The following is a 22,625-nucleotide window of genomic DNA, read 5'->3' on the forward strand; positions in this document are numbered from 1 at the left end:
TTTTCTTTTTTATTCCATGTACACAATATAACAGTCTAAAAACATTAAACACACAGAGCTGAAGACATTGCAGTGTTGATTAGGGTGGGGGGGGGGGGGGGGGGGGGGAGGCGGCAGTCCTCAGGGCAGTTTAGCAACATAGTCCTGCTGGAAAAGATCTACAAGGGCGCTGGGAAGACTGGGGCTGACAGAGGGGGACTACAAACAAAAATGGCTGTCAATAGAAAACTAAGTCTTTTTTCATCTTCTTTTGTTTTGTTTTTTTCCTTTACATTTAAACCCTCCTTTCTGAAGTGAACAAAGGCTAAGTAACTGGACAGGAGATGAAGGGGGAAGCTACAGGGGAAGGAATGTCTCACTTTGTATTTTTTTTACATTTCTGCGTTTTCTTTTCTCTCATAGACAATATAAAATCTCACAGACAAGCAAGGAAAAACTTAAAAAAACAAAACAAAAACAACTGGATGCACTTTTATTTGCATGACCTGGACGAAGGGAGATGGAGGGATGAAGGGATGACTGGGATGGGGGGGGGATTATTGCTTTCTGAGTAAGAATTTTTTTCTACTTCTCATCTACATGAATTACAACCCTCTCATTCGCTCCGACCATCTCTTTCTCACCGTGGTGATCTGTTTAAATGTGATTACACCGATTACTCAAGAGGAAGTAGGAGGGATGAAGGGAGAGAGGAGGAAGAGGAGGAGGAGTTGGGGGTGGGGCTCAGAGCTCCTTGCTCAGCGAATCCCGGGCAGTTTTAATCCTCTTTGTTTGGCCTCACACGTTTCCCGCCTTTTTGTCTGGCAAATGATAACAAAAGAGATTGAAAAAATGAATTAAAAATAGAGTAATAATAATAAAAGCAGTCATACAAAAAAAGGTTAGATGTGTGTTTAGTGGTTTAGTACAGATGCTGGTAGTTTGTGTTGTTAGTTATTTTAGTGTTAAAGGATGCACAGAAAGAAAAAAACAACACTGTCACATTATAAATGATCATTACACAAAAACCAACATAAAGACCAATGGCGGCGTTTTGATGTGCTCTATCTGTTTTTCTTAATTCTATTCTCTAACATCTTCTTCATCTCTATGTTCAGAAATACAGTAAAAAAAAAAGGTTGAAATATAATGAAACAGAGGGGCTCAAGTTGGTCAGTCACTGTTTAGCAACAAAACCCCCCAAAAAACACAGATTACAGAGAAAAATAAGGCTATTAATCTGGTTTTCAGCTACGTATGCCTGTTCCTAAAGTTAGCATGTTAGAGCTAACTCTATCCGAAGGAAGCTGTCCGCTGAAGCTTTTATTCTAATCTTCTACTGATTGACAGACTCAATTGGTTTGATGTTTTCTTGACAATATGCCTTCCTTCACAGTAAACTCTGAAATAGCTGTTTGAGCTATTGCTTTGTTAGCTAGTTAAACGGAAAATTGTTAAACTCAAGGCTCAGTGACACAGCCTAGTGAAACCTTAATTATATTCACTATTAATTGATCTTCTATGCTTGATTGATCTCTAGTAGACTACAGACATGGAGACAACAATGTTAACTATGACCAGTTAGCGAGTTAAAGCTAATCTATGGCTGATAAGTGCGACTTGTTAAACAATTTTATTAGGGTTTGTAAACTAACCTCTCGTGTCTTATTTTTGGCATTACTAAAAGCAGATTGAACTACCTGAGCTTACGCCTGTTAGTTTTTAAATCTATTAGCTACATAATGAATTCAACTATCAGAAAACATTTAGCCTAATAAATGCAACTTTGCTGACAAGGCATTGTGTCGCTTTGTTTAATGGATTATCATCTACAACCATGTCTCCCCTTTAAAGTAATACTGAATTTCCTTCAACAAACACGGCTAACTACTAGAACTACAATTTAATGGAACTGGAAGAGCTACTAGATCCTATCAATTGCTGGAAGATTGTGAAGAAAGTTTTGTCAAAAATGGCCTGTGCACCCACTTTTTTCCACTAATGACAGATTTGTCTACAGAAGAAGCGTTTTTACCAAATACTTTGTACCTGGAAGATCCAACAGAAAGAGATTACTGTTGTGCTTTTAGTAGTCTTACCCTAAAGGTCCACATGGATGACAATAAAAAAAAAACATTTAACTTCCTTATTCAAAAAAATCTTTTGACTTAAATCTATCTAAACTATTTCTGTAGTAGACTACAGAAATGTCTGGAAGGCGATATATGCAAATTTAATATAATTCATAATTTAACTTAATTTAGATTTTTCAGGCTCTATAAACAGCCAACAAGGTCAGATAATAACGAAATTAGGCTTTTTAAAAATAAATAAATATCTGGAAAGGTTGTCAAGTAGGCCTATGTGTTCAGTCTGCAGCTAATCCTCACAAAGTCAGAACATTAATAATAAAGCTATTATGGACAGTTTTGGTTCCTGAACTCCCCCCTGGAATGCAAAATTGTTGATTTCTCATTTATGAGGGTTTATTTTCAGTTTTTTAAAAATAGATAAAACATAAATTTACGTAAAATACTTCCTCGATGGGTGACCAAATGGATCAATAGAGAAAAAGAATAATTCATAGTCATATTTTTTTCAGATGTACATCCTTAATTAGAATGCAATGTAACAGAGACAGTGCTACACAAAGTAAATTGATTGGGCTAGTTCTGCAATCACCACGTCACATTAGCACCAATTTTTTCTTTCTTTGGTTGCTTTTTTCAATTTAAACAATTAAATTAGACTTTCTGAAATGCATATGACCGGGATATTTGTGTGCTTTTCAAAGAACAAGTTCATTAAAAGAAGCAGAGGTTGAAAGAGGCCTCCAGTAAACTGTGCTGCTGTGGTTGGAGCTGTTTGGCTTTCTGGGAGCATCTGCTGAGCCATTTACAGATCAAAGCAAGGCGGCTGCTGGACGCCGAGCCTCACGAAGTAGTCTGAATGGAGAGGAGGCGGGAATAATTAATAATGGAAGAGGTTTACAGGCATTTCACCTGCTGTTGCTCAGCATCTGGCTGCTCCAAGCAGGTGGTAACAAGAGAAAAGCTTCAAACATAGTAGTTGACAGAGAGGAGTGAGAGCACTGAGTGGACCACACATTAGTGGAAGACATGTTTAAGTCTAGTTTGTGTTTACTGGCTGTTGAGGTCAGTTAGCCCCTACAGCAGCCTGTCAGTTATTTCTGTGCTTGTAAACGTCCCAAAACAATAGGCTTCCTAACTGCTCTAAATCTGGCTCTCATCAGCTGAGTCCTGTTGCCTGGATTCTTCATGAATGTGATGCTACATTAAAGTCTTTTAAAAAGGAAGGCTTCTTTTTCTCCATATCTCTGTGCTTTATTAAAAAAAAGTCAACAGCAATGTTTGACAGATTCAATCCTGAATTAGCTCAGTAGACAGGTCTAACTCAGCGAAAAGACAGGAAGCAGAGGGAAACTTGAGGATGTTTTCACCCTACACACAGTAATGATTTATTGTTTAGAAACTCATCACAGAAACTTTGATTCTAACCTTTAGCATTAGTGTAAAATTAGATTTTAGTCCCAAAAAAGATTATTCTTAATTGTGTGAGAGAATAGTCAGAATATTGTTTTAACAGCTACGTTTCTGTAGTGCCATTGAACATACTATACTATTTGTAGACAAATGATTTTAAAAGGCAACTCACCCCTAAATCTTTTGATTATCTTTCTTTCCTTTGTTATAAACTTGATGTCTTTGTGTTGTCTACCCCCAACCCCCCACCCATGTTTAACTGGCGTATTGCATCTAATTTTGAAACAGTACTGGTGTTGGCTATAACTGGAGCTGATAAAAGCGTCATTAACAATGATTAGCTTTCTGCAAAGTCAGCTTCCTAATGTTTGTGTGGATCTTAAATCTAAGTAATAAATGTTTATAAGTGATCTTAATTACCCTTCAGTTAGAGTATCTTAAACCTGCAGAAACCCTACATTGTCCATATGACAGATGATGCCAGAAGAATGGTCAAATGCCTGGTTAGAATGCTGGTCTGATTTGTCTCCTGGCTAATGTTCTTGCCAAGGCCGTTTCTGAGGCTACGTTCACACCGCAGGCCTGAATGCTCAATTCACATTTTTTTTGTGAAATCTGATTTTTGTCGCGTTGCCGTTCATATTTCCAAATATATGCGACTTGTATGTGATCTCCTGTGTGAACTGCATTTATAAAATGCAAGTGTCCCGCATGCGCAGTGGAAGACGTAATAATGTCACAATCCAGCGTGCGCTGTGTTTACTGAAGTAAATATGGATGGTAGTGCCGGAGCGCATCTAGTGATCTTTCCCAACCTTAAAAAAACAATGTTTTCAATATAGATACTACTCTCCGCATCATCGTCCACCATGGTTGTAGCAAGACACAGAATAGTGACCTTTGTTCAGTATTAATGGTCGGATGAATGCGACCTGGCTGTTCAGACACAGTTTCAGATTCAGGAACACATAGCCAAGTGGCCTGGGTTGCATTGGAAAAACCCCAGATCTGAGTTGTTTGGACTGCCATGAAAAGATCAGATACAGGTTGCATATGGGCAAAAAAATCGGATTTGGGTCACTTCAGACTGCTGTGTGAACATAGCCTAAGTCCTTATAAACCCAGACTGTGGAAAAACCATGGACCTACAGTTGGACCTTAGACACTGTCGATCACTCTATTTTATCAGAGTGCCTGAAAAACTAGGTTGGCCTTACTGGTCCACCATTAAACTGGTTTATATACTTTTTGAAGAAAAGGGATTTGTTTTGTGTCTCAGTTGGTAATTTTACATCAGAGACCACATAAAAGACGCGGTGTTACCCAAGGAAGCATCTCAGGCTTATTGCTATTCAACATCTACATGCTCCCTAACTTATAAACCACATAAGTTATTATAACTATACAGATAAGAAATTACTATTCATTACAATGTCACCAGGAGACTATGAAAGCATTACAACTCTGGATAAATGCAGAGAAGAAATCAACACATGGATGGGACAACATTTTCTGCAGCTTAATCAAAACAAAACTGAGGTAACAATATCTGGACCAAAGGAAGAGCAATCAGAAGTTAGCACAAAGCATTAGTTATTACAGCTACAACAGCTACAAAAAAAAACTCTGCCCAGGCTCTAAATTTCGGTGTAGTAATGGACTCAAACATGATCAATCACTGAGTTCACATGGTGATAACAAACTCGGGCTTCAATCATCTAAAGACGATCCCTTGGATTAAAGGACAAATGTCTCAGCAGGACCTTGAAAAGCTAATTAGTTTTCTTTAGTAAAATTAACTACTGCAATTTTTTCTTCACTGATCTGCTTAAAAAAATGGATCATGCAGCCGAGCCTGATCTAGGATACCGCTGCCAGTTTCCTTACTAAAACTGATAAAGTGAAGAAAATCAGCCCAGATCTAAAGTCCCTCCACAATCTCCTGTATATCACTAAACAGACATTAAAATACTTCTGTAAGTGTATAAATCACTGAATAGCTTAGCTTCAAAATACATTAAAGATGTCAGTGGATCAATCACCGCGTCTTCTAAGGTCTTCTGGCTCAAATCTACTCTGCATACCCACAACCAAACATGAAGCAGCTTATGCCCCACTAGTCTGGAAAAAAACTCCTGGAAACCTAACTGGATCATTCTATCACAGCCAGTCAAGGTCATTGTTTCAATTTCTTATAGCAACATCACGCAGAGACATGTGGCACCTCAACTTTCCAGAAACGCTAGCTGTATGTAATAATTTTTTTCTTTCACCAAATTGTTTATTTTATTGGATCAAAAACAATATTACACTTTTATGACGTAATACATTGGTTTCCAAACTTTCCTATTCTTCACACTCCCTATGACCAAACATTTCAACAGCTCAACAAAGAAAAGTGATGCAAACCAAATTGCAATAAATTGAACTCAAATCTACCTGTTTTTTATTTTAATATTTTAAGTTACTGCTCAACAAAATTCAACAATTCCATTAATATTTTTTTTTTCTGAATTACTTCTTAAAATTGACCATTTAATCAGTTAATTAACTGATTAGTGTTTTGCAGGGGCACATGATCAGCTTATGTTCTATGAACATATCATTCTACCAAAAGAGCACAATAATAATTCTCATACAAGTAGTTTTATTTAAGACAAATGCATGTAAAATACTCTCCACAAACATTTTGTACGTCTTGTGAATGTAGATTCGATACAACAAGGCCCCATATATGTCACAAGCATGAGTTCATGCTGCTTCTCTGCTCTGTCTTGGTTTTTAGGGGCCTGCAGCTCTTTTCCTACCGGCCTGTGCATCTGTTTCTGTGTGCACATGTCAACTTTGCCAAATTTAAGGATAGAACCATTCTGAGAAAGTAAACCATCTGTGATTGGCTACTTTTCAGGTAATCCTTCCTAATTGTGGCTAGTAACGTTAGCAGAACATCTTAAGGCTAATTGCTGGTTTTTAAAGTGTAAAATTTGGCTAAATGAAGTCATCATTTAATAACTTAGTCTAACACAGTCATGAATGTGTTCTGACCACAGTAGCAATATGCTCTAAAATGAGTAATGCTACATTTGTGCTAATGTATATATACTGATAAAGTAAGGCTTCAATGAAGTCTTGTTTTACTGGCAATAGTTTATACACTATTTTTACTTCTACAACTGTTATAATGATCAATAAAGTTATTGTAGTCATCTAAGATGCTATAATACATTATTTTAAATGCCATCTTCTTAAAAGCATTTGTGTGTGACTTTATAAGGGTGAGATTAATGTAAATATCTGTTAAACTGTCTGAATTTGTAGCACCTAGTTCACAGCACAGTGTTGCCTCTACAAATAAGACAACCAAGTCTCAGCAATGGCCCAATCCAATCAATGAGATGTCTATGTATTAATGTCTAGGTGCAAACATTACTACTCACAACATGGAAGGAAATAATAGAGGTGGGATTACCTAAAAAGAGGCCAATCACAGAGAGTATACTTGTTGGTCCCATTCTCACGGTTATAATGGTTGACATGAGCCACAGAAATATTCATAAACGAGTAGGACAGAATCTATCGGAGAATACAAAGCAAGCTACAAGCACAGAGAAGGCTGTTACATACTGTAGCAGCCATTAAAAATGGTCCTTCCCAGTCAAAAGCCAGCCGAATGGCAGCCCACTTCCCTCCAACTCCCAACGAAATCCCCTAAAACTTCCAGCCTTCTCCTTGGCGTGCATTTTTTTACTCTGACTCAACCCTTTTACTGAATTACAGGGTCTGACGCTGCTCTTTATATCTTAATGTCCACAAAACTTGACAGAGATAATATTTTGGTACAAAGATTGATGTTTAAAAAGGAATTGTAGGGGGCCAGTCAAGGACCAGCCATTGACTAGCCAAGGGCCCATCAAGGAAAGTGGGAAATCTTGAAGGGCTGATAATGTTTTGGGCACCTTATGGTATTGAATCTTTACTCATAGAACATTCAGATTAGGAAAATGTGACGTTTTCCATTCATCATAATATTCATTTTGTTGATTTAAGGTGTTTCCACAGTTTCCCTCTGCTTACAGGAAGGCTGATTCAACCAGTTCGGCCTCTTCACCTTTTGGTTCCTGTCCCTTTCGGTTAACATCAGCCTAAATACTGTCCCCTAAAGAATAAACAGTTTACATACTTGTGCAGCATAACTTTTGCCACATGACAGTGTTTTAATCTGTGTGTAAATATCTTTAGGAAACTGTGAAAAAATAACTGTGAATAAAGTGATTATGTTTGCACAGTCAATATCTAACGTCAGCCTCATAGCCACCATTCAAGCCATTGTTGATGCTCAGCTCCCTCTCTAATTGGTTGGTAGCTGCTGACATCACATTTTGCACAATAGCCACTGCTGCTTCATGGAGGTCCCTCTTCCTCCTCTTCTCCTCCTCATCATCTTCTCCCTCCTCCCTCCCTTCCAGGTCACAGCCTCTCCCCTTCTCCTCCCTGGTCTCGGTTAGTGCTAGCTTTGACTCAACGTTGCTGCCTTTGATTTGCTTCCTGCTGTTGTTTGTTAGTTCTGCTTCTTGTTGTTGTCTGTTGTTAGTATTTCCTCCTTTGTAGCCGTTTTGAGGCTCATCAGGGTCACAGTGGACACGCTCGAACTCACCGCTGTTCACGGCCGCTGTAGCATTGATGATCTTGGCGTTGGCATCATCTTTCACCCCTCCAGATTCCTTGCTTTTCTTCACAGGGCTGCTTTCCGTTGGCTGCTCCTTGTCCTCCTCGTGGTGATTTTCCGTAGCGTTCTCCTCCGCCACGCCATTGGAGCAACCGGTTTCGCCATTGGTCCCCGGTGCTTCTGTCGCTGTCTGCTCTGGCTCCTTCTCCTCCTTGGCTGTGGTCTCCTCAGGTTCCGTCTTCTCCTCAGTTGCTGCCTCTTTGTCATTGGTCTCCTTGGTTACTTCCTCAGCTTCACCATCAGCACCACCCTCCTCTGCAGCATCGCCTCCCTCTGCAGCCTCCCCTTCCTCTGTGGCACCCTCGCCCTGGTCAACGCTGCCAGATTTGCCCTTTCGCATGATGAAATTCTTCAGGGAAACTGCCCGGCCGAAGTGGGAACGTTTGGCCTTGGCTGATTTGGAGTCCTTGCCTTCATCTACATTTGCTTCCTCACCTGAAGGGAGAAATGGTTCAATGTGAAAATTGACTTCATCAAACTCTTTGTTTCCAAGTTTGAAGATGTTTCGCTTCCCATCCAGAAAGCTTTTTCAATTCAAAATGTAAGATATATCTTTGAGCACACATACCTTTCTATGTCTCTAAAAGGGGTGTAGTTATAAGAGAGATTTCAGAGACATTTTAGAGACATAGATAGGTATGGGGCATTGCAGGCTAACAAAAGAAGACAAATGACCCCAATTCCAAAGGGGTGGACCCGTTCGTCCGTTTCAATTTGCATGTTTTCTAACGAACAAGGCTCTTTTGGGCTACTGTATAAAGCCTCAAACTCAACGCTATTTCTGACATTTTGAATTTAGAAAGCTTCCTGGATGAGCAGAGAAACATCTTCAAACATGGAAACAAAGTCCAGTGGATTGTTTTTTTTTTTTTACTTTTAAGCTTTTATCACCTGTGGACATTCCATAGAAAGGCTGAAACACAAAGTCAACTGGAACACTGTAGCCTTTAGAAATATCTTTTTATCATTGTATAGCTGGGTTGCTAACAAAAAACCTGATATTTTAAACCCTGTTGTTGGTCAGTTCCTTCAATCCTCTGCTCAAATTATCTCTTAATTGCCTCAAGTGGATTTTCAACTTTTGCACAAGATCCAAATAAAAATCCACCAGCATTACCTTAGACCCGCAGTTCTCAAAGTGTGTGGCGCGACCCACTGGTGGGGAATTGAGACGTGACAGGTGGGGCGCGCCAAGTTCCGGTGTGTGTGTGTGTGTGTGTGTGTGAGACTATAAATATAGAATGTGTGAGAGCAAACTGTCCTTAAAGCTGTATGTTGCCGCTTTTTAGACCAATCAAACCCACAAAGTAATCATTAATAGCCTACATGCAGTCTAATTAAAAGAACATTAGATATGAGAAAAATTTCACCTGGAACTGAAGTGCCAAAATAATGATTGACGTGACGTCGGCATATTATTTGTAACGGAATAAACTTTCGCGCCCCAGTGTTGCCAACTCAGCGACTTTGTCGCTATATTTTAGACCCCTCCAGCGACTCTTTTTAAAAAAGGGACTAGCGACAAATTAGCGACTTTTGGAGACTCTTACGTGAAAGCACGTGTAACCCCTGTGAGTTCAGCTTACAGTTATAATAGTTTGTGGCTGTGAGTATAAATAGTTTAAAAAGCATAAATAAGTTAAAGGGTATGAAGAGGTTAAAAGTGTTGTGTTAAAAAGCATTAATGATAAAAGAATGATTAGGTTCATTTGGGACTAGAGGGAACTTTAAGAAGTTTAATATATGTAATGTTAAAGTTTCATTTGTTTCTTATTTTGAAATATGTAAAGTGTAATTGATGTATGATTTACTCAAAACTGTGATAAAAGTTGCAGAAATGTTTAACTGCTATAAATGATAGTTTAAGTAGAATGTGATGTTAAGATGAAGAGCCAAACCGAGTGAGAGAAAGGAAAAAAGAGAAGTACGAGGAACCGAAGTGGGGAGCTGGAGCCGGGGGAAGGAAGAGAGGGAGGAGCAAGATGGTGGCCGCAGGCGACGAGATGCCCGCAGCGTAACGACACAACCCGGGTGGATGATTGCGTTTGTCTGGTGAAAAGAAGGTGTGCGGACAGAACTCTTTCGGACATCAGATGGATGATGGTGGACTGGGTGAGTGACCAACTCAACCAGTGAAGCGGTTCTGGTTGCTAGAACAGTGGCCAGAGTTAGCAGGATCCAGCTAAGTTGCTAGCGGCTAGCTAACACAAGGAGCGGAGACTGTGTGTTGATTTCCAGACACGGGGCAAGAAGATTCCGCAGAGCCGGACTGGTTGCTGCTAAGAGGAGGTTTGCCCACGCTGTCTGGGTTTTTTTTGAATGGTATCCACCTCCTGGGGACGTTCGTCGGGTAAGAAAAAAGCGCACGTGCGACCCATCCAGGCCTGCTCCGAACTGAACTGTTTTTTTTTGTAGATGCCGGCTTTAAGTTTCCTTTTGGGGTAAATGGGGAGAGACTCATCTGGGTTTTGATATATATGAAAATGTTTGAATGTTAGATTGCATATGTTTGTGTTTAAGCTTAAGTAAAAGAGTTTGAGTTCAATAAATGTGTGTTTATTTTGAGTGCTGCTTATAAGATTTCTATTTCTTTAAGTTAGGTTCTATCTCTTCCTGTGAATGGTATATGGTGTGTGACTGCTCATCAGGGTAGGTAGGTGAATACATACAGTTCAAAGTGGGAAAAGCAGATTTATAGGTTGTGCTTATTGTGTTCATGGGACTCAGCACCAATCTTTAAGGGTAGAGATACCACTTTGTTTAAGAGCTCAGGTTATTCCACCCCGTTAGAACCAGAAAGACTGTTGCGGGGTGCTACATAAAAATGGAGGCACCGCTGGGATTGTTTGTTTAAATGAGCCTTCTATGCAGTTGTTGTGTTTATAGGGAGCAAAATTAAACAGCAAGATTTTTTTTTTTCTTTTTCTTCTTTCCCACTATTATTAGTTTAATATATATTTTTTTAGAGTTGGCATTGCAGCAATATCATTGCTGCCTCTGGAAAAACTAAGTTGTTTTAAAGAGTACGCTGTGAGTCTAACTTTTTCACTTAAGGCAACAGAGGTCAGAGCTCTGGATTGGTGAAGGTGGTCAGGAAAACAAAATCTTGCTTTCAAAAAAAAAAAAAAAAAAAAAAAAAAAAAAAAACCCACAAGTTTCAAAATAAGGGTTTATTAGTTATCTGACCATAATGGACATTAAGGCAGTGTGTTCAGAGGTAGTGACTGGACTTAGAGACTGGTGCCAGGGTGAGTCCCTGGATGAAGACCATGTAGTTCTGGTGCTCGTTCCTAAAGGCATTGAAGTAGCACGGATAGAGGAAACCCTGGAAACGGTAAAAGCCCTGGGGCGGGTAAGAGTAAGGGGTCGTATGTACAACCAAAAGCTGGGTCGGGTGATGGTGCTGTGTGAGTGCAGGGAAAAAGTTGATCCGACAAAAGTTCCGGCTGAGGTGTGCCACCCTTCCATGGATGAAAAATGGCCCATTTTTATTGCCGCCCAGAGTCCAGCAACGCAGGGAGATCAGCCAGAGTCGTTAAAAACCCTGTTTGACTCTAATCCGCCAACTAGCTCAGTGGAGTCAATTATTCGTGCTGTCGGTGATGTTTTGGTGAAGGTGGATAGACCAGTAAGAGAATACAGTGGGTACCACCGCTTGCGAATTTTTTCGGGCTCTGTACCTACACCACCAGGGGAAGAGGCATTAGAACATTGGTTAGAGCAAGCTCGTTGGATGGTTGAGGAAAGTGACTGTTCAGATAAGGAAAAGCGCAGACGACTTATAGAATGTCTCAGGGGACCTGCTCTTGCGGTTGTAAAGGCGATAAGAACAGCTGAAGCAGATATAACCCCCTCCCAGTGTCTGGATGCCATTGAGAGTGCATTTGGTTCGGCAGAGTCAGGTGAGGACCTGTACTTCAAGTTCCGACTGATGCAACAAGAAAGAGATGAGAAACTCTCAGACTTCTTGAGGCGGGTAGAACAGTCGCTTACCTTAATAGTTAGCAGGGGTGGTATGGAGGCCAGTCGTGTTCATGCAGCCCGAGTGGAGCAACTATTGAGGGGTGCCATATACTCAGATCTTATGTTAGTGCAGCTAAAATTGAGGGAAAGAAGGCAAAATCCTCCCAAGTTTCTTGAGCTACTAACGGAAATCAGAGCCGAAGAAGAATATGCAGCTGCCAGGGTTAAGCTTAGCACATCTGTCCATAGGGTGCAGGCGAAAAGCCATACAGACAGCCAGCAAACTGACATACAGTCCCTGAGAGCAGACATTAAAGAGTTAAGATCAATGTTTGCTGCTATGAAGTCCACATCTCGGCCTGAAGTAGACAGTGATCCAGGGCCAAATCCAGAAGCGCTGGGCTTAGGGCCGGAAAGCTGCGAGGACCCCGAAATAGCTGCGTTAAAGAAGCAGGTGAAGAGGCTACAAAAGAAGGTGGCGACTACGACAGCAAAAAGCCCTGATACACCTGCTAATGCACTACATGTTGAACCCTCCAGATCAGCCAAAGGCAAAACACAGGTCGCTAAGTTCAGCAGAGCCTCAGATGACAGCATCTGTTATAGATGTGGTGAAAATGGACATTATGCTAATAAATGTCAGAACGCGGAAAATCAGTCCAAAGTTATTCAGAAGCTCATTCAGTCTTTAAAGAAAGCCAAAGAAGGAAGGGTGTCTAGCCCCGCTAGTGAAGGTTCTGATACTGTTTGCTCTGTAAAGAAAAGTGAGGTGACATCAGTAGGGGGTGGGACTATTCCGAAGGGATTGATAGGCCCCCCTTCTATTGTACCAGTGAAGGTGAATGGTAATCAATGTGATTCCATACTGGATAGTGGCTCACAAGTTACCATTATTTTTGAGGACTGGTACAAGCAGCATTTGTCAGATGTCCCAATCCTTCCTGTGTCCGGTTTAGCCATTTGGGGGTTAAGTGACACCAGTTATCCCTACCTTGGTTACATCCTGGTGGAGATAGAATTCCCTGAATGTGTTGCAGGTGCCAAAGAATCTCTCTCTGTGTTGGCCTTGGTTTGCCCTGGTCCCAGGAGTCCAGATCAGATCCCCGTTGTTTTGGGGACCAACGCTAGCCTTTTTAAAAGGTTGGCTCAACTCTGTAGAGAGGCTGCGGGTGTTGACATAGCTCAAACTCTGGGCATTCGACCTGAGAAGCCAGTTGTGAGTGGGGTTCAGCCAATCAGTGAGGAGGACCTAGGGTATGTAAAATGGATGGGCCCAGGCCCACTGTCTGTACCAGCTGGTGGTGACTGTAAAGTTATGTGTACAGTGGATTTGGAGAAACCATTGGGCCAAGAGGTGCTGATGGTGGACACATTACCCATGGGTTCCCTCCCAGTGGGGGTGTCACTTCAGCCATTGATTTTGTCCAGTTCTGAAGTAGATGTGAATCATTTCCCTGTGCAGGTACACAACGAGTCAACACGGGAAACAGTTCTCCCGGTCGGTACAGTACTTGGATGTCTCTGTGCAGTTGATCCTGTGATGACTACTCTGCAGCCTGAGGCTGAGGCTAAAGAGAGATCCACAGGCCTCTTCCCTAAGCTCATTAACTTTGGTGATTCACCCATCCCAGAGTCCTGGAAAGATAGGCTAAGACAGAAGTTGTCGAGCAGAGCCACGGTGTTTTCCCTGCATGAATGGGATGTGGGGCTCGCTAAAGGGGTTGAGCACCATATCAGGCTGTCAGACACCAGGCCTTTTAGAGAACGCTCACGGAGATTGGCTCCTGCGGATATTGAAGATGTTCGTAAACACTTGAAAGATCTTTTGAAAGCAGGGATTATCAAGGAGTCACGAAGTCCTTATGCCTCTCCGATAGTAGTAGCTCGGAAAAAGAACGGCAGTGTCAGAATGTGTATTGACTATAGGACCCTGAATCGCCGTACTGTACCCGACCAATATACCACCCCTCGTATTGAGGATGCGCTTGACTGTCTAACAGGAAGTCAGTGGTTCTCTGTACTGGACCTGAGGTCGGGTTACTATCAGGTTGCCATGGCCGATGCAGATAAAGAGAAAACAGCTTTTATCTGCCCCCTGGGGTTTTACCAGTTTGAGCGAATGCCGCAGGGAGTCACTGGGGCCCCTGCGACATTTCAACGATTGATGGAGAGGGCAGTGGGAGATATGAATTTGCTCCAGGTTTTAGTTTACCTGGATGACCTGATTGTTTTTGGAAGATCCTTGGAGGAACACGAAGAGAGGCTTCTAAAGGTCCTTGATCGGCTCGAAGAGGTTGGGTTAAAACTGTCGCTGGATAAGTGTCAGTTTTGCCAACCGAGGGTGAAGTATGTGGGGCACATTATATCAGCCGATGGTATTGCTACTGATCCTGAGAAGGTTAGGGCAGTCACTAACTGGCCTCAGCCCACTGATCTGAAGTCTCTGAGGTCTTTCTTGGGGTTCTGTGGCTATTATCGCCGATTTGTGGAAAATTATTCCAAAATAGTTAGGCCTCTCACAGATCTCACCAAGGGGTATGCACCTACCAACAAAGGGAAAAGCCATCTCAAAGAGAAGGCAGAGACCTATCTTAGAGAGTCAGAGCCGTTTGGTAAGCGGTGGAGTCGGGAGTGTTCTGAGGCTTTCCATCAGATCATCGGTTGCTTAACAAATGCACCTGTTCTTGCCTTTGCAGACCCTCACAAGCCTTACATCTTACATACGGACGCTAGTCTGAAAGGGCTTGGTGCTGTGTTGTACCAAGAATATCCAGAGGGACTTAGGCCAGTAGCCTTTGCAAGCCGAAGGGTGAGTGCCACTGAACAGCGTTACCCCGTACACCAACTGGAGTTCTTGGCACTTAAATGGGCAATCACGGACAAATTCCATGATTACCTGTATGGGGCGAAGTTCACAGTACGAACCGACAATAATCCCTTGACCTACGTGCTGTCCACAGCCAAGCTTAATGCTACAGGGCACCGGTGGTTAGCCGCATTAGCGACCTATGATTTTGACATCCAGTACCGACCTGGCAAGATGAATGTGGATGCAGATTTACTGTCCAGGAACCTGGCAGGAGAGGGGGAAGGGTGGGCGCAGATTCCACATGAGGGGGTTCAGTCTATCTGTGCAAAGACACTGGCTGTAGAGCAGTCAGATGGGACACCCCGATATGTAGACCAATTGGGCGCCTCCCAGCAGTGCATTCCCCATGAGTTTGCATTTCATACTCACCTTGATTTGGTTTCCTTGAGACAAATGTCTAAAGTTGACTTGGAGAAGGGACAGCAGGAAGATGGTGTTATTAGGGCAGTGAGGACAGCAGTTCAGCAAGGGAGGTGGCCAGATGACATAGAAGCCAATACAGAGCTCAGTCTTTTCAAGAGGGAGAAAGCTCGTCTTGTAATACAAGATGGGCTTCTGTATAGGAAGTGTCAGAAACCAACAGGGGAAGGTACAACCCAGCTAGTACTTCCCGCTGAGTTCAGAGGGGCTGTCTTGCGATCCCTACATGATGACATGGGTCATTTAGGGGTAGAGCGTTTGACTGACCTTTTACGGAGTAGGTTTTACTGGCCCAAGATGACATCAGAGGCAGAACAGTACATCAAGGATTGTGGAGAATGTACTTTGAGAAAGGCACCTTGCAAAAAGGCAGCACCCCTGCAGCAAATTGTGAGTAGTGGGCCAATGGACCTAGTTTGCATAGATTTCCTTTCCATGGAGCCGGATTCCCATGGAATCAGCAATGTATTAGTGGTAACTGACCATTTTACGCGTTATGCTCAGGCGTTTCCCACCAGGAACCAGAAAGCACTTACGGTAGCCAAAGTTCTGGTCGAGAAATACTTTGTACATTATGGTTTGCCTAGCAGAATACATTCTGACCAAGGGAGAGACTTTGAGAGTCGACTAATCAGAGAATTACTGAAACTGTTAGGCGTGCGAAAGTCTCGAACATCACCCTATCATCCTCAGGGAGACCCTCAGCCGGAACGATTTAATCGAACTTTACTTTCGATGCTTGCTACATTGGGGGATGACAAGAAAAGGTCGTGGAGTCAACATGTTCCATATGTTGTTCATGCCTACAATAGTACAAAATGTGACGCAACAGGGTATTCCCCATATTTGTTGATGTTTGGGCGAGAGGCTAAACTACCTGTTGATCTCTGTTTTGGCACATCACCAGATGGGGTTGGAGACAAAACATATTCCAGGTATGTGGAGAAACTACAGAAAGACCTGCAGAATGCCTATGAGCTAGCCAACAGGGCAGCTGATAAGTCACATCAGAGAAATAAAAAAGCCTACGACCAACAGGTACGATTTCAGGCCATTGACATTGGGGACAGGGTGCTCCTCAGAAATTTAGGATTGAAAGGCAAGCACAAGCTTGAAAGTCGGTGGAACCCTGTGCCATATGTTGTGGTTGGAAAACTACCTGGTCTGCCAGTCTATCGGGTGAAACCTAAAAACGGGGGAGGGGGTGTGAAAACATTACACCGAGATCATCTCCTACCTGTAAGCCAGACTCTCAGGATTCCAGAGAGTAGAGGACTGGGGAAGTCACATGTAAGGCCAAAAACACACCAGCAAGCACAGAACAGAGTGTGCGGACCAGGTAGTGTGTCACCTGAAATGGAACTAGATCTCTCTGATTCATCCTCTGAGGCAGGGTATGTAGTTACTCGAAGGCGTCGTGGTGAGCAGCTGCAAAACCTTTATTCTAGGAGTGATGGGTTAGGGTCTGGTGTTCGTCATCAAAACAAGGATGAGCCAAATCCTGAGTTAATGTCTGTTCAGGGTGAGGGGGTTGGTGAGGAACCGGAAAGTGAGGGTGAGGAGGAATTGGAACCATTTATTGAGAGACAATTGGAGCCAACAGAAGATGATGTTGAGGGTGCACAGGTTTTCGACTCTTACACCTCTGACTCTGATCCAGACCCAGACGAGTATGAGAAACTTATTAGTGGATCTAAGGCAGAACCCACCTCTTCCACTAAAACTGATACAGACTTTAGACCTAGACAAAAATCTACGAGACAACCAAAACCAGTCATTCGTCTGACATACGATGTGCCAGGGAAGGCTAAAGACCAACCACTTACTATTGTCCATAAGGGAGTGATTATTAAACTGGGGTACTAGATCTTAGGTTAAGATTTTACCTTAGTGGGAGCGTTTTAGTGTCTCATGAGGGCATGTAGACAGTTAGAAGGGGGAGGGTGTAACCCCTGTGAGTTCAGCTTACAGTTATAATAGTTTGTGGCTGTGAGTATAAATAGTTTAAAAAGCATAAATAAGTTAAAGGGTATGAAGAGGTTAAAAGTGTTGTGTTAAAAAGCATTAATGATAAAAGAATGATTAGGTTCATTTGGGACTAGAGGGAACTTTAAGAAGTTTAATATATGTAATGTTAAAGTTTCATTTGTTTCTTATTTTGAAATATGTAAAGTGTAATTGATGTATGATTTACTCAAAACTGTGATAAAAGTTGCAGAAATGTTTAACTGCTATAAATGATAGTTTAAGTAGAATGTGATGTTAAGATGAAGAGCCAAACCGAGTGAGAGAAAGGAAAAAAGAGAAGTACGAGGAACCGAAGTGGGGAGCTGGAGCCGGGGGAAGGAAGAGAGGGAGGAGCAAGATGGTGGCCGCAGGCGACGAGATGCCCGCAGCGTAACGACACAACCCGGGTGGATGATTGCGTTTGTCTGGTGAAAAGAAGGTGTGCGGACAGAACTCTTTCGGACATCAGATGGATGATGGTGGACTGGGTGAGTGACCAACTCAACCAGTGAAGCGGTTCTGGTTGCTAGAACAGTGGCCAGAGTTAGCAGGATCCAGCTAAGTTGCTAGCGGCTAGCTAACACAAGGAGCGGAGACTGTGTGTTGATTTCCAGACACGGGGCAAGAAGATTCCGCAGAGCCGGACTGGTTGCTGCTAAGAGGAGGTTTGCCCACGCTGTCTGGGTTTTTTTTTAATGGTATCCACCTCCTGGGGACGTTCGTCGGGTAAGAAAAAAGCGCACGTGCGACCCATCCAGGCCTGCTCCGAACTGAACTGTTTTTTTTTGTAGATGCCGGCTTTAAGTTTCCTTTTGGGGTAAATGGGGAGAGACTCATCTGGGTTTTGATATATATGAAAATGTTTGAATGTTAGATTGCATATGTTTGTGTTTAAGCTTAAGTAAAAGAGTTTGAGTTCAATAAATGTGTGTTTATTTTGAGTGCTGCTTATAAGATTTCTATTTCTTTAAGTTAGGTTCTATCTCTTCCTGTGAATGGTATATGGTGTGTGACTGCTCATCAGGGTAGGTAGGTGAATACATACAGTTCAAAGTGGGAAAAGCAGATTTATAGGTTGTGCTTATTGTGTTCATGGGACTCAGCACCAATCTTTAAGGGTAGAGATACCACTTTGTTTAAGAGCTCAGGTTATTCCACCCCGTTAGAACCAGAAAGACTGTTGCGGGGTGCTACACACGTATCGTTCCTTTTCTTGTCCTCCAGCGGCAGGTGCTGCCGTGGGGCGCCTCCGTCCCAACCCCGTTCTCCCCCGCTATCGCAGAAGTCCCTCTCAGTGCTGCAGAGACACAGCATGTTTACCCTCAGCGTCCAGACTGCAAATAAAGCGCACATGCGCCGGGATTGACGGCGCAGGTTGATCATAAATAACTGAATTTGAAATATTTTATCTTAAATAAATAGGACCAGTTTATTGAAATTACGTCTGACTCCACCCTGAGGCTCAGGTTTAATGCTCAGACTAATAGTGAATTCTGGTTTGGAGTGGAGAGGGAGTATCCACTCATCGGGCAGAGAGCTGTGTGCATTCTTCTTCCCTTTGCCACATCATATCTCTGTGAGATGGGCTTTTCAACTGTTGCTTCACTGAAAACAAAATACAGATCTCAGCTGAACATTGAGCATGACTTGAGAGTGGCAGTATCAAGCCTGCAACCCCGTTTTGAGAAACTGTGCAATGCAAAACAGGCTCATTGCAGCCACTAATGCAGGGATAAATAGAGCTGTATTGCCAGATGGATTTCACTTCTTTTCTTTTATTAACAGATTGCAGAGTGGCACTTTAATTTTTTCTATCTTTGAGCTTGATACAAATTTTGACACAGCTGCATTTTTATTTTCTTTATTTTTGAGCTTGCTGTTATTTGATGTAGATAGTTTGTATTTAGATACTACTTGTTACTTCAATAAAATTGGAAAATTTTAAGATTGTTGCATATTTCATTAGCATTGTGTTGGGGCGATGGGGACAGGCGGGGCTTGAAAATTCCTCCTTGTCCAAAGTGGGGAATGACAGAAAAAGTTTGAGAACCACTGCCTTAGACAGTCTATTTTAAAATTTGTACATGGAATGCATTTCGACATTACTCAAATGGGGACTCACTGTCTCTGTGAAACAAAATATGACCTCCTTTCAGTGGAATATTGCATTTAATGTCTACATAAGAAAAATCACCAGCTCTTCACTAGGGTCTTGAATTATTCAAATCTAACCTCTGATTCCACATGTTAATTATTCTTTAGACTAAGAAAAAACCAACATGGCTGTGGCTGAGGTGCAAGGTACAGCTAAAAATCCAGCAGCTCATAGAACCTTCTTCAGTAACTGATAGAATCTCCTTTGACAGCTTGTATAACCTCTCTTAGAACCTTTATGAACCCTGTTCTGTAGCCTGTAGATCTACTGCTGTGCTGAGATGAAGGTTCTCTTAATGAGCCAACAGTATTTTAGAATTTGTGGCTTTTCTCTGCTGTACCTATACATATGCTGTACACTTCAAAGCCTCTTCATGTCAACCAAAATAAAAAGAAGTTTCTTTCTTTTTCACAATCAATCATGGTGATATTTATGGGCAAAATCATAAAATGTCTATAGATGTATGTATTTGAAAACGCTCATCAGCAGCCAGTAGGAGCTGTAGCTCATTCGCCATATTTTTTCTGCATAGAGCAGTCTGCTTTTTACTATTTTTCGAGGCTGCACTTTAAAAACAAAATTAAATTGTCCAGAGAGCTGTTTCTAAATGAAATTTCTTTTTGTTTTACACTTGTATAAACAAAATGACAAATAAATCTTTGTATATTTTCAGACCTCAAGAACACATTAGGACTAAAACAGGCTCAACAGTAGAGAACATGTTGTCGACACTTAGAGGCCAATTTACCTATTATACCAATTTACCTATTATGTGACTCTTAAACAGGTTACAGCAGGCATCCCCAAAGGCCGCTGTCCTGCAGGTTTTAGTGGTTTCCTTGCTCCAGCACAGGAGCTTTTTTGCTCAACTGCAATGATCATAATCAGCTCTGCTAAAGCAGGGAAATCTTTAAAACCTGCAGGACAGCGGCCCTCGAGGGCCAACTTTGGGGATGCCTGTGTTAAAGGTTCATCAAGAAGCAACACAGACACACACACAAAATAATTACTAACACTCATACCTAAGGGCTCAACAAATCTGTTTTTGAACCGTTCGAGGAAGCTGGATGGCCCGGAGAGAACATGTAAGACCCTTGACTTGGATGTGAATCCAGGACTTATAGAACTTATCCAGGACTTATATCAAGAACGTATAGTGGAAAAGTTTGTGTGTGTTCGAGCTTAAGTTTTATTAACCAGTTAAGACCAAATATATGAATAATGTGCTGACATGTAGGTAGTGTTTGATGTGTTCTAGTTGTTTAACTCATAAATTAGGGGGCCCTAAAAAGAATAAGAAATATGTGTTTGGCAAAAGCTACTAACTGAGGAGTAAGAATAAATTTCAGGATATTTCTTCACCCTTGTCTCACCTGGGACTGCGGCTGCATTGGCATCCTCTTCTCCTGTTGGGGCACACTCCGTGTTGGCCCGTTTGCTCTTGGGGATGACGCGCTTCTTGAACGAGGTCCAAATCTCGTTGGCGTGTTGTGTCACTGTTCCGCCTCCTGCTGCCTTCACCTCCTCTCCTCCCTCAGCCTTGTCCTCCCCTCCCTCTGTCTTAGCCTCCTCAGGTTCTGCCTCGGCCTTGGCCTCTTCTTTTTCTTCTCCTTCACCTCCTCCTGTTCCCTCCTCTGTTTTGTCACCAGACTCTTTGTCTGAGCTCTTGGCCTTTCCACTGATGCCAACCACAGATGAGTCTCTCTTGAGACCCTGGAAGGTCCAGGAGCGTTTTAGCTTCCACCTCTTGTGCCCGGACTCCTTGGAATCCAGTGTGGAGGAATCTCCACCTCCTCCTTCTCCCTCTGCTCCCTCCTCCTTCCAGTCCTCACCTCCACCACTCTTTTTGTGCGTTTTCTGAGCCATGAGCTTCTTGAAGGAGTGCCAACGCTTCATGTGCTTTGTAGACGCCGAGGAGGATGAGGCTTTCTGTTCTCCCTCTGTTCCTCCTGCTTCTCCTCCTTCCTCTACGGTGGAGTCTGTAGTGGCATTAAGTGCTTCAGGATCTTCTAGGCGATCCAGGGACCTAGAACGAACCTTGACTTTTTTCTCGGGTTCTCCGGCGCCACCATCCTTCTTCTCTGTGCTGCGATGGGAGAAGATCCTTGCCACAGGCTTTCGGATAAGATCACGAACTGTATGTTTGGTCTCTGCTGGTTTGCCCTTCTTCTCCTCCTCCTTCTCTCCATTCTCTGCAGGCTTGTCTGTTGCAGCCTCACCCTTAGCACCTCCCTCTCCTGCTCCGTCTGCTTGGACTCCTTCCTCTACTCGCTTGTCTCCCTCCTTCTCGCCTCCTTCAGGGGCGGCCTCCTCTGCTCCTCCTGTGGCTGTGGTGTGGTCCCTCTTCTTCCTCCCCGCCATCACCTTCCCCAGACCACTCTTGTTGAGGAAGGAGTCCAGGAATGAGGTCTTGGGCTCTGTGGTGGTGTTTTCTGAGCTCTGTGGAGGTGCTTCTTCCCCACCTGCTGCTGCCCCTTCCTCCTCACCACCGGCCTCCTCTACCGCTGCTGCAGCTGTGTCATTGCTCACAGTCTCTTTGTTTTCCACCACCTCAGTGTTGATGGCTGTTCCATCTTTATCCACAACCTCACTGTTGACAGTCTCTGAGTTTGCGGTTTTCGCCGGTTGTTCGGCCTCAACTGGCTTGTTTTCAGGGGTTTTTCCTTCTTCCTGGACCACTGGCGCAGCACTGGCCTCAGTCGCCGCCATCTCAGAAAGGGAAAAGAATAACCACAGGTGAACTTCCTTCCTGAACCTTCTTTATACCTCTTCTTCTTTCTGGTACTTGTTTCCTCCTGCTGTGGTGGCGCTCTCAGGTCATGGAGCGCAGGGTGGAGAGCACTGACAGGTAGGAAAAGTACTCAGCATCCTAGTAGTCCTCCAAACTCCTAGAGAGATAAGAAGTAGAGAGGGAGGGAGGGGGGGGGGGGGGGCACAGATGGTTAATAATCTTACTCAACACCATAGACACTCAATTAGTCTCGACTTGACCGTGCTTTGAAT

The 22,625-nt window shown here is 42.8% G+C and overlaps 1 protein-coding gene across 2 annotated transcripts in view; it reads right to left on the reverse strand.

The window, feature by feature from the left end:
• Window positions 1–259: 259 nt before the first annotated feature.
• si:ch211-137a8.4 (spore wall protein 2) overlaps window positions 260–22,625 on the reverse strand; it is a 54,225-nt gene continuing 31,859 nt past the window's right edge. The window contains exons 2-4 of one of the 2 annotated variants that reach the window (XM_038308506.1): window positions 20,996–22,510; window positions 8,137–8,643; window positions 260–800 (exon numbers count right to left, since the gene is read on the reverse strand). In XM_038308506.1, the coding sequence (XP_038164434.1) occupies window positions 778–800; window positions 8,137–8,643; window positions 20,996–22,331 (1,866 nt within the window). In that variant the 5' untranslated portion in view covers window positions 22,332–22,510 and the 3' untranslated portion in view covers window positions 260–777. The remainder of the gene's footprint in view (window positions 801–8,136; window positions 8,644–20,995; window positions 22,511–22,625) is intronic. The other variant, XM_038308507.1, reaches the window with a different exon arrangement.

Source organism: Cyprinodon tularosa, unplaced genomic scaffold, assembly GCF_016077235.1.
Source record: "Cyprinodon tularosa strain WSP-4 unplaced genomic scaffold, ASM1607723v1 ctg639, whole genome shotgun sequence".
NCBI classification, from domain to species: Eukaryota; Metazoa; Chordata; class Actinopteri; order Cyprinodontiformes; family Cyprinodontidae; genus Cyprinodon; species Cyprinodon tularosa.